This window comes from Amblyomma mixtum, chromosome 8, assembly GCF_055824585.1.
Source record: "Amblyomma mixtum isolate Tamu chromosome 8, ASM5582458v1, whole genome shotgun sequence".
NCBI classification, from domain to species: Eukaryota; Metazoa; Arthropoda; class Arachnida; order Ixodida; family Ixodidae; genus Amblyomma; species Amblyomma mixtum.
This window is the reverse complement of record NC_143019.1, coordinates 95,715,815-95,736,367: the sequence shown is the minus strand read 5'-3', so window position 1 is coordinate 95,736,367 and position 20,553 is coordinate 95,715,815. Positions and strand designations below refer to the sequence as shown.

Genomic DNA, 20,553 nt, shown 5'->3' with positions numbered 1-20,553 from the left:
GCACTCCGGGAATCCCGGAAACGAGGCCGCCAACCTTTTAGCCCGAGGTTCTTTAAACCGGGCTCAGGTGGCCTCGGATCGGGGATTCACGAAGGATCGCATGCACTCATTCAGTGAGCTGACCCAGGCATACAGAGCCTCTCGCCAGCTCTACCCCCCGCCCCACCCTTCCCTAGATAACAGACACGCAACACTCTGGCGCAGATTACAAACACATACTCTCCCCTCGCCCCTTACCCTAACCCACTATCATCCCTCCTTCCCCACTCCTGCTTGCGCCCTATGCCCAGAACCCTTCGCTTCTTCCCTCCACATCCTTTCCCTCTGCCCGGCAGACCCTCCCCCGCGGGACCTAGAGAACCTCAAGACCTGGGAGGACTGGGAGACCCTGCTGCACTCGGAGGACCCGGCCGTGCAGACCATCGCCACCGGCCGTGCTGCCAGTGTTATGGACCTCAGGAACATAAACACTTGAGTGCAGTGGGGTCGTGCGGGGACCCTGGGGCGTGCCCCGAATTCCTTTGTAAATAAAGTTTTCTCTCTCTCTCTCTCTCGTTGAGCACCCCAACCGCACCGTACACGAAGGGAGGAAGTTGGAGTGAAAGAAGAAAAAGGGGCCGCAATAGAGGAAATGAAAATTGTATTTGAGGAAAGGAAGTTACGCAGTAACTGCCTCACATATCTCGGTGGTCACCCGTCAAAAGCATGACACCTCCGATGACAAGTTTCTGCTGACAGCCTTCTGTCGACAACGATGAGGCATTAAAGGCTTTCGCCTTAATATCGTTTTTTCTCTATGTTAATATCATGCGCCTGAACAGGATATGCATTCGAGGCCACATTTATTGAGCCAAATGTAACTGCGGCCGGGTCACGCGAAGGCTTGAAGGTGCGAGTAGTATTGCTTTCGCAATAAAAACGAAGAGACCGTAATACCTGTTCTTGCATAACACGACAATCGCGCGGAGCAGTAATGAATATTCTCTGCGCCTTCTCTATGATTCGATTGTTTACTCGTTAGAGACAAAACACATTAAGCTCTGAGCATTTTTCCTCACTGTATCGCCTTCTTTAACATTCTCATACGTGCCGAGTAGATAACAAGCGGCGGGCAAGCAGGCTGTCGCTTCGAATTTTGTAGATAGCATTATCAAACAAAGCCAGCCGCATTTCAACACCTTCAAACCCATTGAACAATGGTACTATCAATGTAGAGAGAGCTTTCACAATTCAGTCATAAGTGATAAATTAGTGAACATGCGTATGGTATCAATTTCTGGCAAGATAACACCAGCAATTTGCGGAAGAAGACAAATTACCCACCTTAATTTGCGACTGCCTGATAGACCGTTAGTCAGGAGCTCGCACTTCTATGAAGTGATTGGGAAATAAACAAGTTATCTTCTCCTCTCTTCTTATTACGTCATCTCCTATGTAGGATTGGCGGGATCTGGTGCACTGGGACTCACTTCTGTCGTGAATGATCTGGAGTCAAAAGTTTGCTATTGCCGACAAACATCCTCTACGAAGAACGGTAGTGTCGGAGCAGCTTTGTGCCCTCTTGTTTTCGGCCGGGTGAGCCTATTTTCTGCATTTCGTCTCCCGGTGAGTAGAGCTCATCCTTCAACAGAAAACATGCGCCGATATTCCTAGCTTTGCTGCGCCGCAAGCTTCCAACCGAGTTGCATGCGCTGAAGATTACACTCGCAAAATTTGATTTCAGAGTGTAGTGTTCGATTCACGACTGTGTGCCGTCAAGGCTATGTTAATCTGTGATGCCCAGTTGGAATGTTAATCTGCCGTGACATGCTGTAACAATCGAATCAAAGTGGAGGTGCAGAGAATAGTCATTACTGCTCCGCGCGATCGTCGTGTTACGCAAGAACAGGTATTATGGTCTCTTCGTTTTTTCGAACTGTCGTCAAAGAAACAACCTTTATAAAAATCATTTCACTGTTTTATTATTGCAGCTAAGCTAAACTTTGTGTAAAGCGGCGTTTTTCATTCATATTGGTCTGGAACAGCCGAATAGCCTTCGGTGGGAAACACCTCTTTAAGTCGAATTTAAACAGCGCTAAATTTTCAGACGCCCGTCCTGTCATGTCTACCGGTGTATTCGTCTGAAAATTTAGCGCTGTTTAAATTTGAAGAAAAAATGCATCACCAACTATCCCCGCAACGTATTTTACTAGGCCAGCTCTTTAAAGCACCCACGTTTTTACAATACGTGCCTTTATCTTAAGGAACCATTTTTGTACGTCAGAGCAGGTTCTCCACATCGTTCCTTCTTTGTCCGAACTGCACCGTTAAGCGCTAAATAATCATTGAGAGATAACTTATAAATTCACGGGTAATTTGACTGTCTAAAGTGCATAGAGGCGAAAGCGTTTTCCGCACCACTCTGCCTATGTAGCACCGGTGAGGTCACGACTGGCTGATGTCACACATAACTGATGACGAAGTAATGACAAATTGCTAATTAATAATTAATTATTGATTAACGTCTAAATGTTAATTAATTGCTAATTAAAAACGTTTAAGCTTCGCCTTTAGGAGTGGAACGCGACAGCGTGTTGTAGCGCTGCCAGGGAGTCCACGGATCGCCAACACCCGTTCGGCGCGATGCCTTGCCCTTTGAACGCAACGTTTTTTGAGGAAAGGAAATGGCGCACTAATTCTCTGTCATCTCGGTGGACACCTTAACGGCACCGTACAGGAAGGGAGGAAGAGGGAGTAAAAGAAGAAAGAGAAAGAGGGGCCGTAATGAAGAAACTGAATATTGTATTTGAGGAAAGGAAATTAAGCAGTAACTGTCTCACATACCTGGACACCCGTCAAAACGCGGATGCATTTGCTGACACGGCGGCCGACACAGCTGCTAACGACAGTATGAGGCATTAAAGGCTTTCGCCTTAATATACATTATTACCAAATGCTTACTTATAAGTACTTTCCGTTCTCCGTGCCATTTCAGTCTTCTTCCTGTGGCTGCTATGGCAAGGTTTTTCCATGGATTATGGCAGCTGATGCTCCTTCACCTCGCGTCCGCTCAGAAGCAAAGCCAACGCCCTCACATCCTCCTCATCGTCGGAGACGACTTGGGTAAGCACCGAACCACGCGTCACGTGTATTCAGTCCGTACAGCTACGCTTGCTGGGCTCAGCTATTGCCCATGGATCAACTGGAGCGATTGAACTCATTACTTTAAAACCTCATTCCATCCCCCGTCAATGTGAAAATGTGGGTGTTTGCAGCGGTTGCTCGGCGGAGCTTATGTGTAACCCAAAGGCGTGTTTGATAATGGCTTGAATACGGTGCTTAGTGCGCAAACTTCCTGTCTCTTACTCTTTCTAATGGTATTACCTCCAGCACACATAGTGCTAAACGGGTAGACCAGGCGGGCATCTGCAGATTTGCACATAGCGCCTTGGAACGGTCAATTATGACGCGTGTGTTCATTGTGCATCATTGGCCAGTCATCAGTTGAGCCGTCTTTGAGAAGCGGACTTTAGTGTAAGCCTCCATTTCTCGCCGTTTGTATCGTTGTCATGTTTCTTTTCGAATAGTTCCGCTTTTCCAAAATTCCATCATTCACTGCTTCCGCCACTGCTTCCGACACTGGCCTTTATTTGGCAATATTCGTAACCTGTTTTAGTGTTTGTTTTCAGTTTGGTCCACACGGAACAACCCTATAAACAACTGAAAAATAATTATTACAGTCATAGGGTTGCGTATACTGAGACCACATAAAGCTCTAACATTTAAACCGCTGAGAATGACTATTGCGGGGATAACGGTGAAACTTCGGACGCACTCCGCCGCTCCTCTGAATATTACTTCCAAAGTGCGTTCGACGCTCCGGTAGCTACACCTGGTTTTAGCTTCGACTGGATGGCTGGTTCGTAAGTGACAAATGAATATGTAGGGCTTGCCTTCCCTAATGTCAAATTGTAGTTGTATCCTTGCCAGGAACATCTTTAGAAGAATGTAGTCAGCAACTCAAACAAATTAGAGACATACACTCCAAAGAAGTGATCCGCACGGAACAGGCACCAGAGGTAAACAGAAGACTCCTCGGCCTAGGGGAGGCAAGAAGAAGCCTAACCAAAAGCTGGAAAAAACAGAAGCTGAACAGGAAACTGAAAAAGAAGATAGCAGAAATCACCAAGCGAGCGGAATAATATGCAACACAACTGGCTAGACAAGGGTGGCAGCAGTTCAGTACAACACTGAACGGCACCCTAGGAACAGCCAGGACGTGGCAAATCCTGAGGAAACTTATGGACCCATCGAAGAGCAAAGCGGAAAGCAGCAAATCGATACAAAGACTAATCCATCAATACGAGGGGACAGAGGAACAGCTAATCCAGGCAGTAAAAGAGAAATGCTACGGAAAGGAACGCGTGGAGGCCTAACGGGGGGAATACCAAGGGAAAGAAAGCCAGGAGATGGACAGACCGATAACGAAGGAAGAGGTCATCGAAGCCTTAAGGGCAACAACAAAGAACACGGCGGCGGGGGCGGACAAGATCCAGAACGCATTGATAAGAAACCTCAGCGACGAAGCGATAGAGCAGCTTACGAAATATCTGAACAAACACTGGGAAGAAGCGACGGTCCCGGAAGAATGGAAGCATGCGGAGGTCGTCATGATAGCCAAACCAGGCAAGAAACTGCAGATAGAAAATCTCAGACCAATCTCGTTAACATCGTGTCCAGGCAAGCTGTTCGAGAGGATAATCGCCAAAAGAATACAAAGACACCTAGAAGACGGAGGATGGTACCCCAACAACATGTTCGGCTTCAGGGAACACCTGTCGACACAAGACGTGTTACTACAACTGAAGGAAGAAGTCCTAGAAACAATGCCGAGCAAAGGGGAAAACGTATAGTCATGGCCGTCGACATCAAAGGGGCTTTAGACAACGTATCCCACGCGGCAATCATGGAAGGCATCAAAACCACCGACTGCGGAGAGAAAACGCACAACTACGTGAGAAGCTTCCTCACGAACAGAACGGCAACGGTGGGCTTGGGAGACCTGCGAAGCGAAGTCTTCCAAACACCATGCAAAGGAACCCCGCAAGGCTCGGTGATATCACCAGGGCTCTTCAATATAGCAATGATCATCCTAGCCAGATAACATAGCCAGATACAAGGGATTAGAGACGAAATGTATGCGGACGACATAACCATATGGACCAACGAAGGCTCGCTGGGAAGTAAGCAGGAGGCGCTACAAGCGGCAGCCACCTGCATCGAAGAATACACGAAGAAAAGGGGACTAAAATGCTCTACGGAGAAGTCCGAACTCCTCAGAGTAGGAAGGCACCCCACGGAAGCCAGCCTCGAGGTTAAACTGGAAGGGCAGAATATACCGGAACAAAGAATGATAAGAATACTCGGCATGTGGCTGCAAAGCAGCAGGAAATGCAGCCACACAATCAGCCTGCTAAGCAAAGCGGCGGAGCAAGTAGGACGAATGATAAGCAGAGTAGCCAGCAAAAGACACGGCATGAAGGAGGAAGACACAATCAGACTGGTGAACAGCCTGATAGTCAGCCGGGTGACATACTCACTACCATACCACGCAACAACCAAAGCCGAAAGGGAGCAAGCAGAAACAATCCTCCGCAAAACATACACGACAGCACCACATCTACCAAGGAACATGCCCAACGAGAAACTAATGCAGTTGGGGCTCAGCAACACATTCGAGGAGCTGAGTGAATGCCAAGTTAAAGCGCAAGTCCGAAGACTCAGCGACACAAAAACCGGAAGAGCAATTCTGACGAGGTTGGGTCGGGAGAAGGAGAACCATGAGAGTAACAGGGCAGACATACCAGATACATTAAGAAGTAACATAAGCATACAACCCATACCCCGCAACATGGACCCAAATCTCCATGCCAGCAGAAGGAAAGCTAGGGCAGAGCACTACGAGAAAACGATAGTACATCGAGACAGCACGGTATATACCGGTGCCTCCCCGTACTACGGCGAACATAGAAACAGGATGGCGGCAGTAGTCGTCAACCACCAGGGAGAACACATAACGAGCCTCACAGCCAGGGCATCAAGCGTAACAGAGGCGGAGGAGATAGCGATAGCCCTAGCAGTGAAGGAAGGGATAAGAAAGGAAGATCTCTGAATATCCTAACAGACTCACAGGAAGCGTGCCGAAACTACACAAAGGGTAGGATAGGCAAAACGGCGCTCAGGTTCCTCAACGAGGGGGTACCCTCGGGGAGGAGATAAAAGCACAATATAATTTGGATACCGGGCCACGCGGGGTCTGGGGCAACGAAAGGGCGGACGAACTAGCTCGAGGATTTACCATCCGAGCAGGGGTGTCACAAGCCCCAGACGAGGTCTGGACCGACCGGGGGGCTGGGTATTCTGAAACACTAAGTCTATATAGGGGTCTGAGATACAAATATCCCCCACCACACTAAGAGCTAAGCGAGGAGAAAGCCGCAAAATGGCGGAAATTACAAACAGGCTCCTTTCCAAATTTATACATACTAAGCAAGATGTTCCCAACGCAATACCGCGCCACATGCCCTTGGTGCGAAGCGAGGCCAACACTGTACCACATAACATGGGAATGCAATAGAAACATATCGTTTCACAAACAAGACACACCATGTGCGGAGCAATGGGAGAGCCGGCTCACCAGCTGCGAGCTAGAGGCCCAAAGGGCACCCATAGCATACGCAAGCGAGGTGGCCAGACTCAGTGGAGCCCTGGACTAGGGACCCACCCAAGGCTAAGGAGGCGACCTCAAGACCTGAAGACGACCTCCACCGCAAGCGAAACTTAAGAAATCAATAAAGTTTCTACTCACTCACTCACTCACTCACTCACTCACTCACTCACTCACTCACTCCAAATTGCGTTCGACGCTTCGGTAGCTACACCTGGTTTCAGCTTCGACTGGATGGCTGGTTCGTAAGTGATACATGAATATGTAGGGCTTGCCTTCCCTAATGTCAAATTGTAGGTGTGTCCTTTTCAGGAACGTACAGTGAAAGGTGAGTTGGCTAAGTTAATTCGCTGACTTAAAAACTGCGTCAATAAACAAAGACAACAGAATAAATTACGCTAGTTTTGACGCCTAGTATTTGCTAGCCCTGTTCGCTACTTGGTCCTTGTGTATTCGCTCCTGTGTTTCTGCTGCCTTGTATTTTTTTTGCAAATTTTATTTACTATAACCTCGTTATAGTAAATAACTTATTTTACTTCTGATCAGAGACGCAATTTGCATATTGAGCTTATCTTCGGGTCCCCTAGAAGATGATGTGGTCACCTGAAGCGCTCTTTGAGGTGTGCTTCTTCCAAATATTGGAGATTAGCCTACATCACATCGATCAATTAAGGAGTCAAATATGATTCATATGCGCTGGTCTCCTACGACGCTTACATTATACTCAAAGGTCCAGTGTTGTCAGTTAAAAATGTTGTCCCCTTCATGAGTTCCAACTATTCACGTTGGCAGAGCACAAGTGCGAAAAAGTTCAAATGCACCACTTATCGCAACACCAGGGAAACGCCGGCCTCTCACCGTTCAACCAAACCAATCAGCATATTTTTCTCACTTTTTTTGTATTCAGTCACTTCAGTCATCTGCTTACGACGGTAATGTCTAGAATAAGGTGCCGCTTTCCACTTCATACAAAAGCAATCGCTCACTTATCATTGTGAATTACAAGAGACTCTCGCCGACATCCTCTTACACAGGCTAGTAGAAATTTCAGTACGCACTGCGTATTATCAAGCAGTGGCTTTTTGTTTTGTGTTCTGGAGTTGTTTGCGGTTATCTTCTATTTATCTCGTCTATATGTGCTTCATATTTCCAGTTGTCGAGAATGAAATAGAACCTCGGGTCTCATCCTTCTACATTGTTTTATTGAAAAGTGTCCTCTTAACATGCGTACAGTACGTTTACAACTGTTCTTGACTGTCACTGTCTAATGTCGCTAAGAAGTGATCCTTACACAGCAATGAGAGTCGTCTAAATCCTAGCACCTTCCCTATATGTAATATAGGGCTTGTACTGACGTCGTAGTGAAAGCTCCGCTCGTGGATGAACAGCCAGGCGGAATCTTGTTTTTTCGCTATTTATTGCCAATGGTCCCGTGGATGGTTTATGGAAGCTATGCGTTGTTGCAGCACCAGCCTTGCACTTGACGTCATCTGATTAACACTTTGCTAGTTTGGATTCATTCTCGGCAATGGGGAATACAACCTGGATCAGAGGACGCTGCGGGCGCCAGTGAACAGCGCCCTCTCTTAGCGACTCATGTAATTAATTGGTATTGCAGAATGGCTCCCCTGGTCACTTGGGTATGTCTGCACGGCCTGCACGCGAAATAAATACTTTCTGACGGACGCGCTAGCTCCTTCGTTCTCGCTCGAACTTTGGTTCCTTTGTGGGAGAAACTTGTTTGCACTCTGTCTCGAGCTTTAAAGAAAGAGCAGCTCATGTGCGCGGCGTTAAACCTAGTTGCGTGTCGAGAGTGAATACCCACGTCCCATATGAACGTGAAACTGAAATCAAGGCTTGCTTTTTAAACAACTGCGGCTCGAATGAGCTTCGCGCTTAAGTTTGCGTGCCTCTATGTTGCGCTCGCTCACCTCACTCTGCTTGCCTAAGCCGTGTGTGCTTGTCACATTTTTCTAATAGTTTTTTGCTTTTTCTTTTTTGCGTCATGCTTCGATAGCTTTCTCGCAATGCTGATGACCGTAAGGTAGCGGGTTGAATCTCAGTGCATTTTAATTTGAACGAAATACGATAAAGAATTTTTACGATTTCCGTGGGCGCATACGAATCCCAGGCGGCTGGAGTTAGGTTTAGGTTCGAGGAATGGCTGGTACAACCAATATGGTAAGGCACTGCCGTTCCTGCCATTGTCGTGCTTGCCCAGACGCTACTGCCGTACGGTCGTATAATAAAATTACCTGCGGTTGAACGACAACGGCACAAGAAAAGTACAACACATGCGCACATGTGTTGTCCTTCCCTTGTGCCGTTGTCGTTGCGCCGCCGTTCATTTCATCATAAACTAATTGGCCTCGCAAGCCGTTATTTTGCTGTGCATAGCGTATATATTGAACACACATCCAAAAAAAGGTGTCTTAATAGGGTGCCGACTAGTCCGGCGTTGCCCGCACTCTGTGTACAGCCTATGGACATCAAAGTGAAAAGCCACTAACACGCCACAGCTTGATGCGCTTCGATGGGCCGCATACCTTTGTTGCGCAGCCGCGCCGGGGTCTGCAGTCCATGCTCGGCAGTCTGCAAAGCCGCACTGCTACGTGTGCACGGCACAAGGCTGGTTCCTATATGGAAAAGCTTCGTCGGATACTTCATCTGCACTAAACGATTCCTGTCACCTCAGTACATTTCTGTTGACAGTACACAGGCCTGCAAATGAATCCGTCATAAGCCCACGAGACAAGCGAGACGTGTCTCTCCCTTTAGACAACCACGGCGCCGCCTTGATTGGCGCTAAAACTGCCTCCCGATGAACATACAAGGCGCATGGTGCAGCCTTCGGACATCCGTTCGTTGCTACCGCGCCCGCGAGAAGGCTGGAGCAACGGGCGAGACTTACTTTTAAAGCGAAAGCTTTACTACTTGCACTTTCAGCCTTTGCCGTGGCGCGGCGGTGCCACCATTGACCTTTAGTTGACCTTCGTGTGACGTCATGTGTGACATCACGCCGAAGAGAAGGACGACCGACTTGCGCCGTCGCAAGCCGCGGCGGTGCCAGCACCGGCGCCTAACTTCTGCGCTCTCCGCTAGGAGCGCAACAGGTGCTTTGTGACGTCACGCCGAAGAGAAGGGCGACCGACTCGCGCCGTCGCAAGCCGCGGCGGTGCCACCACCGGCGCCGAACTCCTGCGCTCTCCGCTAGGAGCGCGATTGTGGCGTTACGCTTAAGAGATTACGCTCGACTCACGTCGCTAGAAAGCAGTAGCTGTGCCAACCACCAGCGGCTTAACATTGATTCGCGATCTCGCGCCGTCCGTGTGCGACGGCGGTGCACATGAACGGCGGCCTGACTGGACTGGATTGTACTGGACTGGATTGGATTAGAATAGATTCGATTAGATTACATTAGATTACATTGGATTGGATTGGATTGTATAACAGATGCATCGCTACAAGTCTAACCACATGCACCACCACCAGCCACACTACCAGCTGAACCATGGCGTAGGTACGGATATTGCTTTCGCAATTACCGGGCTTAACCAAGCTAAGCCACAGCGAATTTTTTTTTCAGTTACTCTAGCGTGACCAGCACGCCAACACGGTCGATTGAAGCGCAGCGACGGATTCATTCCCGGTCAACGCCTCAGAATTTCGCCGCTGGGGGACGATTGAGGCGCTGTATTGACGCAGTCACACTTTAGCTTTTGTTCCTTGTGCTCTAGCAGAAGAGCAGCATTCATTATGGCGGCAGCCAGTGACAGCAGCAATAACATGTTACAGTCCTACAAAGATTTCTTGGGTCTAGTCAATTGTAGCACATTCAGAGGAACGGCGGGCATGGACGACGTAGAGCCCGACCTTCACTTCCAAAGGTTCGCCAGGTGACGCTGACAACTTCCGGGACAGAAGCTGGGCCCACAGGCAACGAAAGTCTCCCCACTCCTCCTCAGGAACGGAATCGTTGAATGGAAGAACGGTCAGGACTATGTCTGAAACATCAAGCGCAATAGAAAAATTATTTTATTAATTTATTAAACCCGTAGCAAATCGTTTTATTATGCCTGACATAGAAATCTTGGGGATCTCCATTGAAAATCTAGTTACAACGTTCAATGTATATTTTTCCACTATTGGTGCAAGTATAGGAAATACTTGCCCCTGCACTGAGTACCTCCCTCCTCCGCAAAACATTGTAGTGACCTTTGCATACCATGATATTACAGTGGATGAGATTGTATATACAGCTAATCATTTTCCATCGAAATTATCTACTGGATGTGATTGCGTTGCCTCTATTGCGCTGAAAGAATGCATTGATATCTTATGCCAGCCACTTGAAAAAATCTTCAACTTTGCCTTCTATTCCTCCACCTATCCCGATCTGCTTAAGCTAGCTAGAATAGTACCGATTCACAAAAATGGTGACCGTAACCACGTTGAGAATTACCGCCCAATTTCCATTTTAAGCTGCATAAACATACTTTTTGAAAAACTCGTTGCGAAGAGAGTGAAAATATTTCTCGAGAAAGAAGCCTTGCTATGTCCGCAACAACACGGCTTTAGACCAAACAGATCAACTGGTACGGCCGTCATATCGCTAACAAACACAATCAACACTTTCCTAAATGATAATAAAATAGTCTTAGGAATTTTTTTGGACATTAAGAAAGCATTTGACACTGTTGATCACGAAATTTTACTGAAAAAGCTGGTGCACTACGGGTTTAGAGTTATTAGTTTAGAATTGTTCAGAAGTTATCTCAATAATCGGCGGCAAATGATCCAACTTAGTGGTGTAAAATCTGACTTTGAAACAGTTACGGTTGGTGTGCCTCAGGGTTCAGTCCTTGGTCCGATTTTTTTTACCTTGTATATTAATGACCTGCCGCATTTCACACAACACTTCTCTGTTTTTATGTATGCTGACGACACTGCTCTTCTATGTGCTCATGAATCTACAACGGATCTTATTAGCACAGCAAACCGAGAATTGGAAACTTTGTGTAGCTGGTTTATTTCAAATAAACTTGTTGTAACTGTTAATAAGACAAAATGCATAATATTTAGGGGCTCCAGAAAAACAATACATGAAAACCTGCCTTCCGTGCAATGGCTGGGAACACCTATTGCACTTGTCAATAACATCACTTCTCTTGGAATAATTCTAGATGAGAACCTGCACTGGAAGCCATACATTTTCATTTATTTCGTTTCATTTATTTCGTCCTTAAAGGCCCGAGGGCATTACATAAGGAGGTGGTTACAAATTGTTTTGTGTGAACGCACTCATGATGAAAACATAGACAATAAAAGAAACACTGTAACTGCAAACACTAAAAATAAAGATAAAGAGTATCAAGTGGTTATATAAAAAAAAACAAGAGAAGCCAAGAAAGCACAGAAAAATACAAGACAAACTCAGGGAAAATACAGAAAAAAAGTAAAGGCCAACAAATGGTTCACGTGTTCTGAAAATGACTGGTGAGTTTCGCGCGAAATGATTTGCGATCGTTGCATGATACTATGTCGTTAGGCAGGGCATTCCAATGGTTTATTGCGTCAGGAAAAAAGGAACTGCTCATTGCTAAAGTACGACTCTTGATGCTGGCTATGGGGTGGCTGTGGCTGAGGCGACTGGAAGTTCGGATCGGTGGTTTCAGCAGGGGATGTTTTGATATCGGATGGTAGAAAAAGCTGTGTAGTAGGCAAAGGCGTGAGATGATGCGGCGTGATTCAAGTGTGGGGAGGGAGATAGAATGTTTGAGTGCAGTGATGCTACTTTCTTTTGAGTATTCAGAGGTGATAAAACGGGTCGCGCGGTTTTGGATGACCTCAAGTTCGGTGCTAAGGTACGCTTGAGAGGGATGCCAGATGGATGATGCAAATTCAAGTTTGGGACGAACAAATGTTAGGTAAGCAAGTTTTTTTACTTCGGGAGATGCTGAGTTGAGGTTACGTCGGAGATAACCCAAGACACGGGAGGCATCAGAACATATTCTTTGGACATGGTTCACCCAAGATAGTGAAGATTTCAGATGTAATCCAAGATACTTATATGACGTTGTTGAGGCAATCGGGACTGAGTTAATATTGTATGAATGGTGAATAACTGCGCGTTTGCGAGAGAATGACAACAGTTGGCATTTATCTAGGTTTAAAGGCATGAGCCATCGGTCGCACCATGTGGCTATTATGTCAATATCTTTTTGTAGTAGGTGACTATCGGTGGGATCACGAATGGGGCTGTATATCAGGCGCTTTGTAAAACGTTAGCTGCAGCATGCTTTGCACTCTACAAATGCCGAGATTATTTTGGTAATGACATACTCAGAACTATTTATTTCTCAATTTTTCAAAGCCAGTTATCATATTGCATTGAATCATGGGGCCACACCTACCAATCTTATTTGGAACCACTTAGGGTCTTGCAAAAAAGGGCAATTCGATTCATTTCACATTCAGGATACAACACCCACACTGCTCCTCTTTTTAAACAGATGGATATACTGCCACTACAATCATTACTTGAATACAGGACTGTCTTGACAATACACACATGCCTTACAGACAATTACCCGTTACACTCATCGCTATTCTGTATCCCACCACTATGCACTCGCAACGCCACTCATAGAAATTTCCTTCTTCCGAAAACAAAAAATGTCTATGGAGAAAGAAGGATGGCCCATGTTGGTATTAAGCTGTGGAACAAGCTTCCAAGTGAACTCAAACATTGTAAAACTTTTCCTGTGTCACTGAAGAAATATTATAAACAATGAGCGAAGCCACCGCTTTTTTTTCTTTTCATGTATTTTTGTGTGTTTTTGTATCTGTTTGTAAAAGAGGCTTGGTGCTCTGAATATTGTTGCTCTATGTACTCATTTATGTCTTTCTAATTTCATGAGCTTTTATATGAATGTAAATAATTTTTGTTATGCCTGCAATTTTTCTTTGAAACTGAATTGCATGGATCCCAACTAGCTTCCAGCTAGGGATCCAGATGTTTTAACAAGCATGCCTTCTATGAATGTTGAGAAATAAAAATTGAATCAATCAATTTTCAGCGTCTACTTATAGGCCATATCTCCCTCAACGATAATCAAAAGTTTGAAAGTTTAAGGAAGCGCTCTGCCATATTACGGAGATTACCCTGTAACCGTGCTTGTGGAAGTCGGACAAAGAGCATGAGTAATAAAGTAACATTTACTTCTTTTTGACGGAAAGCGAATCAGTAAGAAATGCGAGCAGTCGTTTCGCCATACTCCTCTTGAAAGGATTTATAGTCCCGATACTTTAGCTAGTAGCCAAGAACGATTTAGTCAGTCTTAAAATGGGTACACCAGAACAAGACTTACGGGCTGTATGCGTAAACTTTAGCGCACCTGAGAACACCGTCTATGACGTGTGGATAATATTGGAACAAGCACTGTTAGCAATACGAGATTAGTCCTTGAAAAGTATACTGACGACAAACTGTAGTCAGCCTATATCGATTGACTGCCGCATTCTATTGTAAAAGATGCTACTAAAAAATTCAATTTTACAAGCTATCAATCGCCAAAAAAATAAAAAACAGCCGGTGCCACAGCCGGCCATATTCCCAACTAAATTATGGAGGCGTCACTACGTTTTGCTCTGCTGACCTGAAAGGCTAGACTAGAGATAACTGTAAACATGCTCCTCCTTAGACAAAGCGCCATCCGAAGTAAGGTGCTTTGACGATTTCTTCCTCTGCGATGAATTGCAGCAGTAAACCTAAGTGGAGCGCATGCTTCTTCCTCGACAATATAGCACAAGGAGCAGGAAGTAAAAAAATAGTGGTGTAATTCGTGCTACGCGTGGATTATTCCACTCCAGTAATGCATGCGTGGTGAACCATATTCTGCTGCCATAAACAAAGCACCGTTTGTGAGAAAACTTAATTTAAATCACGCGCGTGCTCTGTGCTGCTGCAAATGGTCCCTAGATAACGAATTTTCAGCCACATCGCGCACATGTGGCGCCATCTCTCGCCACCACCGCGATTCTTGTTTGAACGGCTGTGTACAGCGCGGCGGCAGCAACCCTTAGCGACGGAGAACACGAGCTAGAAACTCTCCTAAACTAACAATATTTTGTCTTCGCAATGTCGTTATTGTACGCAGTAATAAAAATAATGCGCACAACAACTTTTGAAACTGATTTCAGCCTCACTAGGGCATCTAGAGCTATCTTGTAGTCTTGGTGAATGGAACCGTGGCGGACCATAGGACTTAAATTTGAGCTTGGTCTAGTTGGTTCATATTTGAAACGTCAGAGGGCAGAGCAAATACATCTCCTCTGTTCTATGCAGTTTTTCTGCGCTGCCCTCTAATATTTCAAGGGACAATGAAGTTGAAAATATAGTGAAATGCATTCATGCATTAAAAAACAAGCACAAGAAATTCGGGGCCACCGTCGTAAGCAAAAGCCATCCATTGGGCCTAAATTGGGCGAGCAGAAATGCACCCACTGTTTATCATCTCTTAGGGTCGTTTGAATCAACCAGTTCCGGTTTTTTTCTGAAAACACGCATTGAGACTAAATCAGCAAGAGGTCCGCCAAGTCATCACTGAAATTACGGCCATGAAACGCACTTGTCGCTTTTTCACTTGCTTTTTTACTCGGGACGCGTTCAAATACAATTTGTTCAGCTCCGACTGCTTCTTTTTCAACGCGGATTTCTGTTGTCTGAGGCCTCACCATAAACAAGAAGATATGAAGAGATTCTTTTTCCTGACTGTCACCACTTACCAAGAAGCGAGTCCATGTCGTCGTACTTCCACACGTCGTCGTATACTTCGCAGGATAAGCACTCCAGTCCTGTTCCCTGCAGTGTGTCTCTGACTTCCGCTTCGACCTCGGCTGCCGTCTTGACGCAGTTGAAGTTGAAGGTTGGATTGAAAACCTCTCTTGGGTCCTGCAGTAAAGACAGATGTTTATTTCTAGGAACTAACACAACGGCACTACAGAGATTGACAGGAGAAAATCTGATGCCTCACATAGAAACAATTTAAACCCTGGCTAAGGACTAACGAACGTGAAAACACTAATGTCGCTGGCGGCAAACTACTGCAGATGCGATATGAAGCCTTTAATTTTAACGGGCAAGCAACGCGCATGGAATGCAATTGTTGCCGGGCATTCAGCCTAGCAAGTTAGCATGACCGTGAAACGCAGGATAAAGGGGAAAAAAAAACGAGCAGATTGGGACGGGGACACTTACAAATCATTTAATAAATGTATATACAATGGACCGATTTCGAGAACTAATTTGCAAGAAAAGGACTCTAATAGACTGCAAAAGAGAAAAACAAATAGCTCGTTCACATATTCTTTCTTCCTTGTGCACATAGTAAAAAACAAGCTAGTTCAATTCGTTTAGGTAAAACCCTACGATGGTGGTTCTCTTGAACGCATTGCGCTAACAGATTTCTATCTTCGATTTGCTGATCGATTTGGCCACGTTCTTCCGTTTTCTAGCCGTCCTAGTCGCCTTAGTTGTATGATTTGCTGATCGATTCGGCCACGTTCTGCCGTTTTCTAGCCGTCCTAGTCACCTTAGTTGTATGAATTGTTGATCGATTCGGCCACGTTCTGACGTTTTCTAGCCGTCCTAGTCGCCTTAGTTGTATGATTTGCTGATCGATTCGGCCACGTTCTGCCGTTTTCTAGCCGTCCTAGTCGCCTTAGTTGTATGATTTGCTGATCGATTCGGCCACGTTCTGCCGTTTTCTAGCCGTTCTAGTCGCCTTAGTTGTATGATTTGCTGATCGATTCGGCCACGTTCTGCCGTTTTCTAGCCGTCCTAGTCGCCTTAGTTGTATGATTTGCTGATCGATTCGGCCACGTTCTGCCGTTTTCTAGCCGTCCTAGTCGCCTTAGTTGTATGATTTGCTGATCGATTCGGCCACGTTCTGCCGTTTTCTAGCCGTCCTAGTCGCCTTAGTTGTATGATTTGCTGATCGATTCGGCCACGTTCTGCCGTTTTCTAGCCGTCCTAGTCGCCTTAGTTGTATGATTTGCGGATCAATTCGGCCACGTTCTGCCGTTTTCTAGCCGTCCTAGTCGCCTTAGTTGTATGATTTGCTGATCGATTCGGCCACGTTCTGCCGTTTTCTAGCCGTCCTAGTCGCCTTAGTTGTATGATTTGCTGATCGATTCGGCCACGTTCTGCCGTTTTCTAGCCGTCCTAGTCGCCTTAGTTGTATGATTTCTGATCGATTCGGCCACGTCCTGCCGTTTTCTAGCCGTCCTAGTCGCCTTAGTTGTATGATTTGCTGATCGATTCGGCCACGTTCTGCCGTTTTCTAGCCGTCCTAATAGCCTTAGTTGTATGAGTCACTGCCTGCTAAAGTAGTGGTCCTCGGTTCGCCGCGGCCCATGAAGGATTTTTTTTCAACTATCGAGTTACGATAAAAGCTTTGCAGCTTATTTTGAATCCGAGTGGCTCCGCTCTGTAGATGCTAATGAATAGTTATCGCATCAGGAAAAGCAGATTTCGTTTGTGAGGTTTAACGTCTCGAATACACTGAGGCTAAGGCTATGAGGGACGTCGTAGTGGAGAGCTTTGAAATTTCATATACAGTCGACTCCCTTGGGTTCTTTAACTAGTTTGGCATCGCACAGCACATAGGCCTTTAAGGTTTTGCTTCCATCGAAACGCTACGACTGCGGCCGGGTAGGAATATGTTGATTTCAAATCAGCAGCCGAGCACCATAACCGCTGAACCACTGCGGTGGATAGGGATGTGAGCAGGAATTAGTGCACTAAAGTCTCCAACGGGTTCCTCAAGTCGCCTTCGCTGTTTCATAATTGTTGTACGCCTGGGAAACTTATCGAGCTAGAAGGTCTCTTCGCTTGTATTGTACATTTCCTCCACGCAGCGAGTGTTCGGCAGTACCTTGGCAAAGGATACGAAGTTAACGTTACAGATTTTTAGGCATTTTAGCGATGCTCTTGCATAAGTTACTCTAGGCTAAGGGTAGTTCGCCCAATATTCGTAGAACCGCAAAACAAAGGGATCGAGCGCATGACCCCTACAGTACATCACAGAAAACGATAGCATTTCTGCTGTATGCAGGCATTTTGATTTATTTAGCAGTAGAGATTACCTTAGAAATTACCGCTGCCTCGCTGGCTGAGTACTTATTGCGCTCGGCTGCCAACCCGAAAGACGCGGGTTCGGTCCCGGCCGTGGCGGTCGAAATTTTGATGCAGGCGAAATTCTAGAGGCTCGTGTACTAAGCGATGTTCATTTATAATCATCATCATCATTATCAGCCTGACTAAGCCCATTGCAGAGTAAAAGCCTCTTCCATAAATCTCAATCCCTCAAATTAACCCTGTCCTTTTCCTTTGCCAGTTGCGCCCACTGTATCCCCGCAAAGTATATATGCGATGTTAGCGCACGTTAAGAACGCCAGGTAATCGAAATTTCCGGAGCCCTTCACTACGGCGTCCCCATAGCCTGACTCGCTTCGGTACGTTAAACCCCCCTAAACCCTTAACCATTACAGATTACCGAGAGGTGGACGATTTTCCCGAACAGACAACTTTAGGTTCAGCTGACTGGTATGCTTGCACTTCTTACAATTTCATCGGTTTCTCATTTTCTGAATACAGATATATGTATTGGTGCATATCGGAAATTTTTAATTTACATTCTTTAGCAAGAAGTCACTGCCTTGTGCGCCTTTTTTACCTGCTCCAGTGCATTGCACAATTCTTGTTTATTTACTCAGCGATGAAATCACTGCTGTTAATCCGACAGATGCTTTGGCACAGAATCATCCGGCAAGCTCTAGCTGCAGAACCGCTTTAGGCAGGGCCTACTTACTGGTATACGTCCCTTCCACTTCTCAGTTTCGCACAGTTCCGCCCACACGTCGACGGTGTCCAGACTCGAGAAGGCGAGCACGAGGCACTCGGCTCCGTCATTCAGTAAATGCGCAATGTTAGAGTATGCAGTCTTCTGGTCCTGGACCAGCTGGACCGCCAAGAAGGATAAGAGTCGATCGAATTTGCCGTAGCGCTCGGAGAATGGACGCAAGTCGTGAGTCGCGATGTCAAGGACGTCGTAGACGACGTCGGGATTGGGAAAGTGCTCTTCCGCGAAACCGATCATGCTCGGGTCCATGTCCGTGGCCACAAGTCTCCGACAGGGACGACAGTGAGGCAGCAGGAATCTCTCAGCGAGCTGCCCGGTGCCGCATCCCACCTCCAAGACCTGCTGATCTTTAGTCAAGGGCTTCAAGAAGCGTGCGTTCTTCAGTGCATTTTCGTTTAGTCCGCTGGGATAATCGAGGTATTTGGCGTAGAACTCCGCAGGGAACCGGAACTTCATCGTGGATTTCGTTCTTCGCTTTGGTCGAGTTTTACAAGCTCACGCACCTGAAATCGCACCAACCCATGACCTTTATGTGCACCTAAGTCAGGATTGAGCTGTTAGACAACAAAAAAGTGTTACGCGGTTATCGGAACTTGTCAAGGAGACGCGAGGTGGTTGCTTTCGCCCTGCCATTGGTTAGAAAATGCAAGCTTTTTTTAATTGTGCGCGGTTTTTGGTAATGTGCAAGGCAACAGTAATTGCAGTAATATTCAAAACCTTTCAGGTGCCTGACAAGTTATTTTCTAGGGAAGCTTTAGGAAACAATTACATAATATGGGAAACCTAGTCTCATCCTCAAATATTTTATTTTCATACGTAGTTGACCGTCATGAAGGCATCAAATAGCTTAAGTAATTACTCTTTCCATTCTCGCCGCCGCGGTGGCTCAGTGGTTATGGTGCTCGGCTGCTGACCCAAAAGACGCGGGTTCGATCCCGGCCGCGGCGGCTGGAATTTCTTTGGAGGAGAAATTCCAGAGGCCCGTGCACTGTGCGATGTCAGTGCACGTGAAAGAACCCCAGGTGGTCGAAATTTCCGGAGCCCTCCACTACGGCGTCTCTCATAGCCTGAGTCGCTTTGGGACGTTAAACCCCATAAACCAACCAAACCAACCATCTTTCCACTCTCTTCCTCTCTCGATATATTGCCTGAACCCGAGATTTGCGTTTTTCCCGCTAAATGCTGGCGCTTGAAGTATGCGCCCGTGCAGCCAGACTAGTCGGCTTAAAAATGAAAAAAAAAACGAATGTGAACCTCGCGAACAGAAAGGAGCAGCTGGCTGTACTGAACAGGGCTAACAGATGGTATGTATTTCCTCTCCAGCTTGCGTTGAAGTGTAGCGCTCAAAAATTAAAAGAAGCTGATAGTTTAAAACGGTAAAATTCCTCGCTGTTTTGGCTGTTTTTTCTGCAGCGCTGGCCTTGTGAGCAGCGCCACCATCTATTGATGGTCACCATAACGAGGTCATCACCAGCAGATTGACTAACTTTTTTCTCGCGTTATATGGATGTCAATATAGTAGGCGTCAGCGACTGACTATGCTGCTCTAAAAACAACCTCATGAAATTCCTGCCTGTGTTGTTGACGCAATACGATGGACACCACACCTGGCAAGACTTGACGCAATACGATGGACGCCACACCTGGCAACAAAATGAAAGGGCGAACTATGCTTCGCCAGAATAAAAAATTGCCTAATAAGGGCAACCAGCGGAACAGTACCGCAAGTGCAATGCGACTTCTCATGCACGGGGACTTAATGCTGTGGTGGTCGCTTATGGTCTTTCAAGTAGAGCGACATCTTGTTGGCGATTCGTGGGCATAGGGAGCCATGTACGCTAGATGTCGAAACTGATTGTTTAGATTTAGAGTCGCACTGCTTTGCAAGGACCAGTAGGCTCGGTAGATGGGATGCAGTGTTGT

General features: G+C 46.3%; 2 protein-coding genes and 1 pseudogene across 2 annotated transcripts in view; 2 read left to right on the top strand and 1 right to left on the bottom strand.

Annotated features, from left to right (window-relative positions):
• The first annotated feature begins 1,470 nt into the window (after positions 1–1,470).
• The window catches only part of LOC149333622 (arylsulfatase B-like), a 31,010-nt gene continuing 11,927 nt past the window's right edge, over positions 1,471–20,553 (top strand). The window contains exons 1-2 of the mRNA XM_089557765.1: positions 1,471–1,605; positions 2,975–3,102. Of these exons, the coding sequence (XP_089413891.1) occupies positions 2,994–3,102 (109 nt within the window). The 5' untranslated portion in view covers positions 1,471–1,605; positions 2,975–2,993. The remainder of the gene's footprint in view (positions 1,606–2,974; positions 3,103–20,553) is intronic.
• LOC149333624 (uncharacterized) lies at positions 5,410–6,528 on the top strand (annotated as a pseudogene).
• LOC149333623 (4-vinylphenol methyltransferase 2-like) lies at positions 10,523–19,086 on the bottom strand. Its single transcript, XM_089556091.1, has 3 exons — positions 18,580–19,086; positions 15,494–15,659; positions 10,523–10,710 (listed from the first exon to the last, which is right to left on the bottom strand). The coding sequence occupies exons 1-3, from the start codon at positions 19,084–19,086 to the stop codon at positions 10,523–10,525; spliced, it is 861 nt and encodes a 286-aa protein (XP_089412217.1).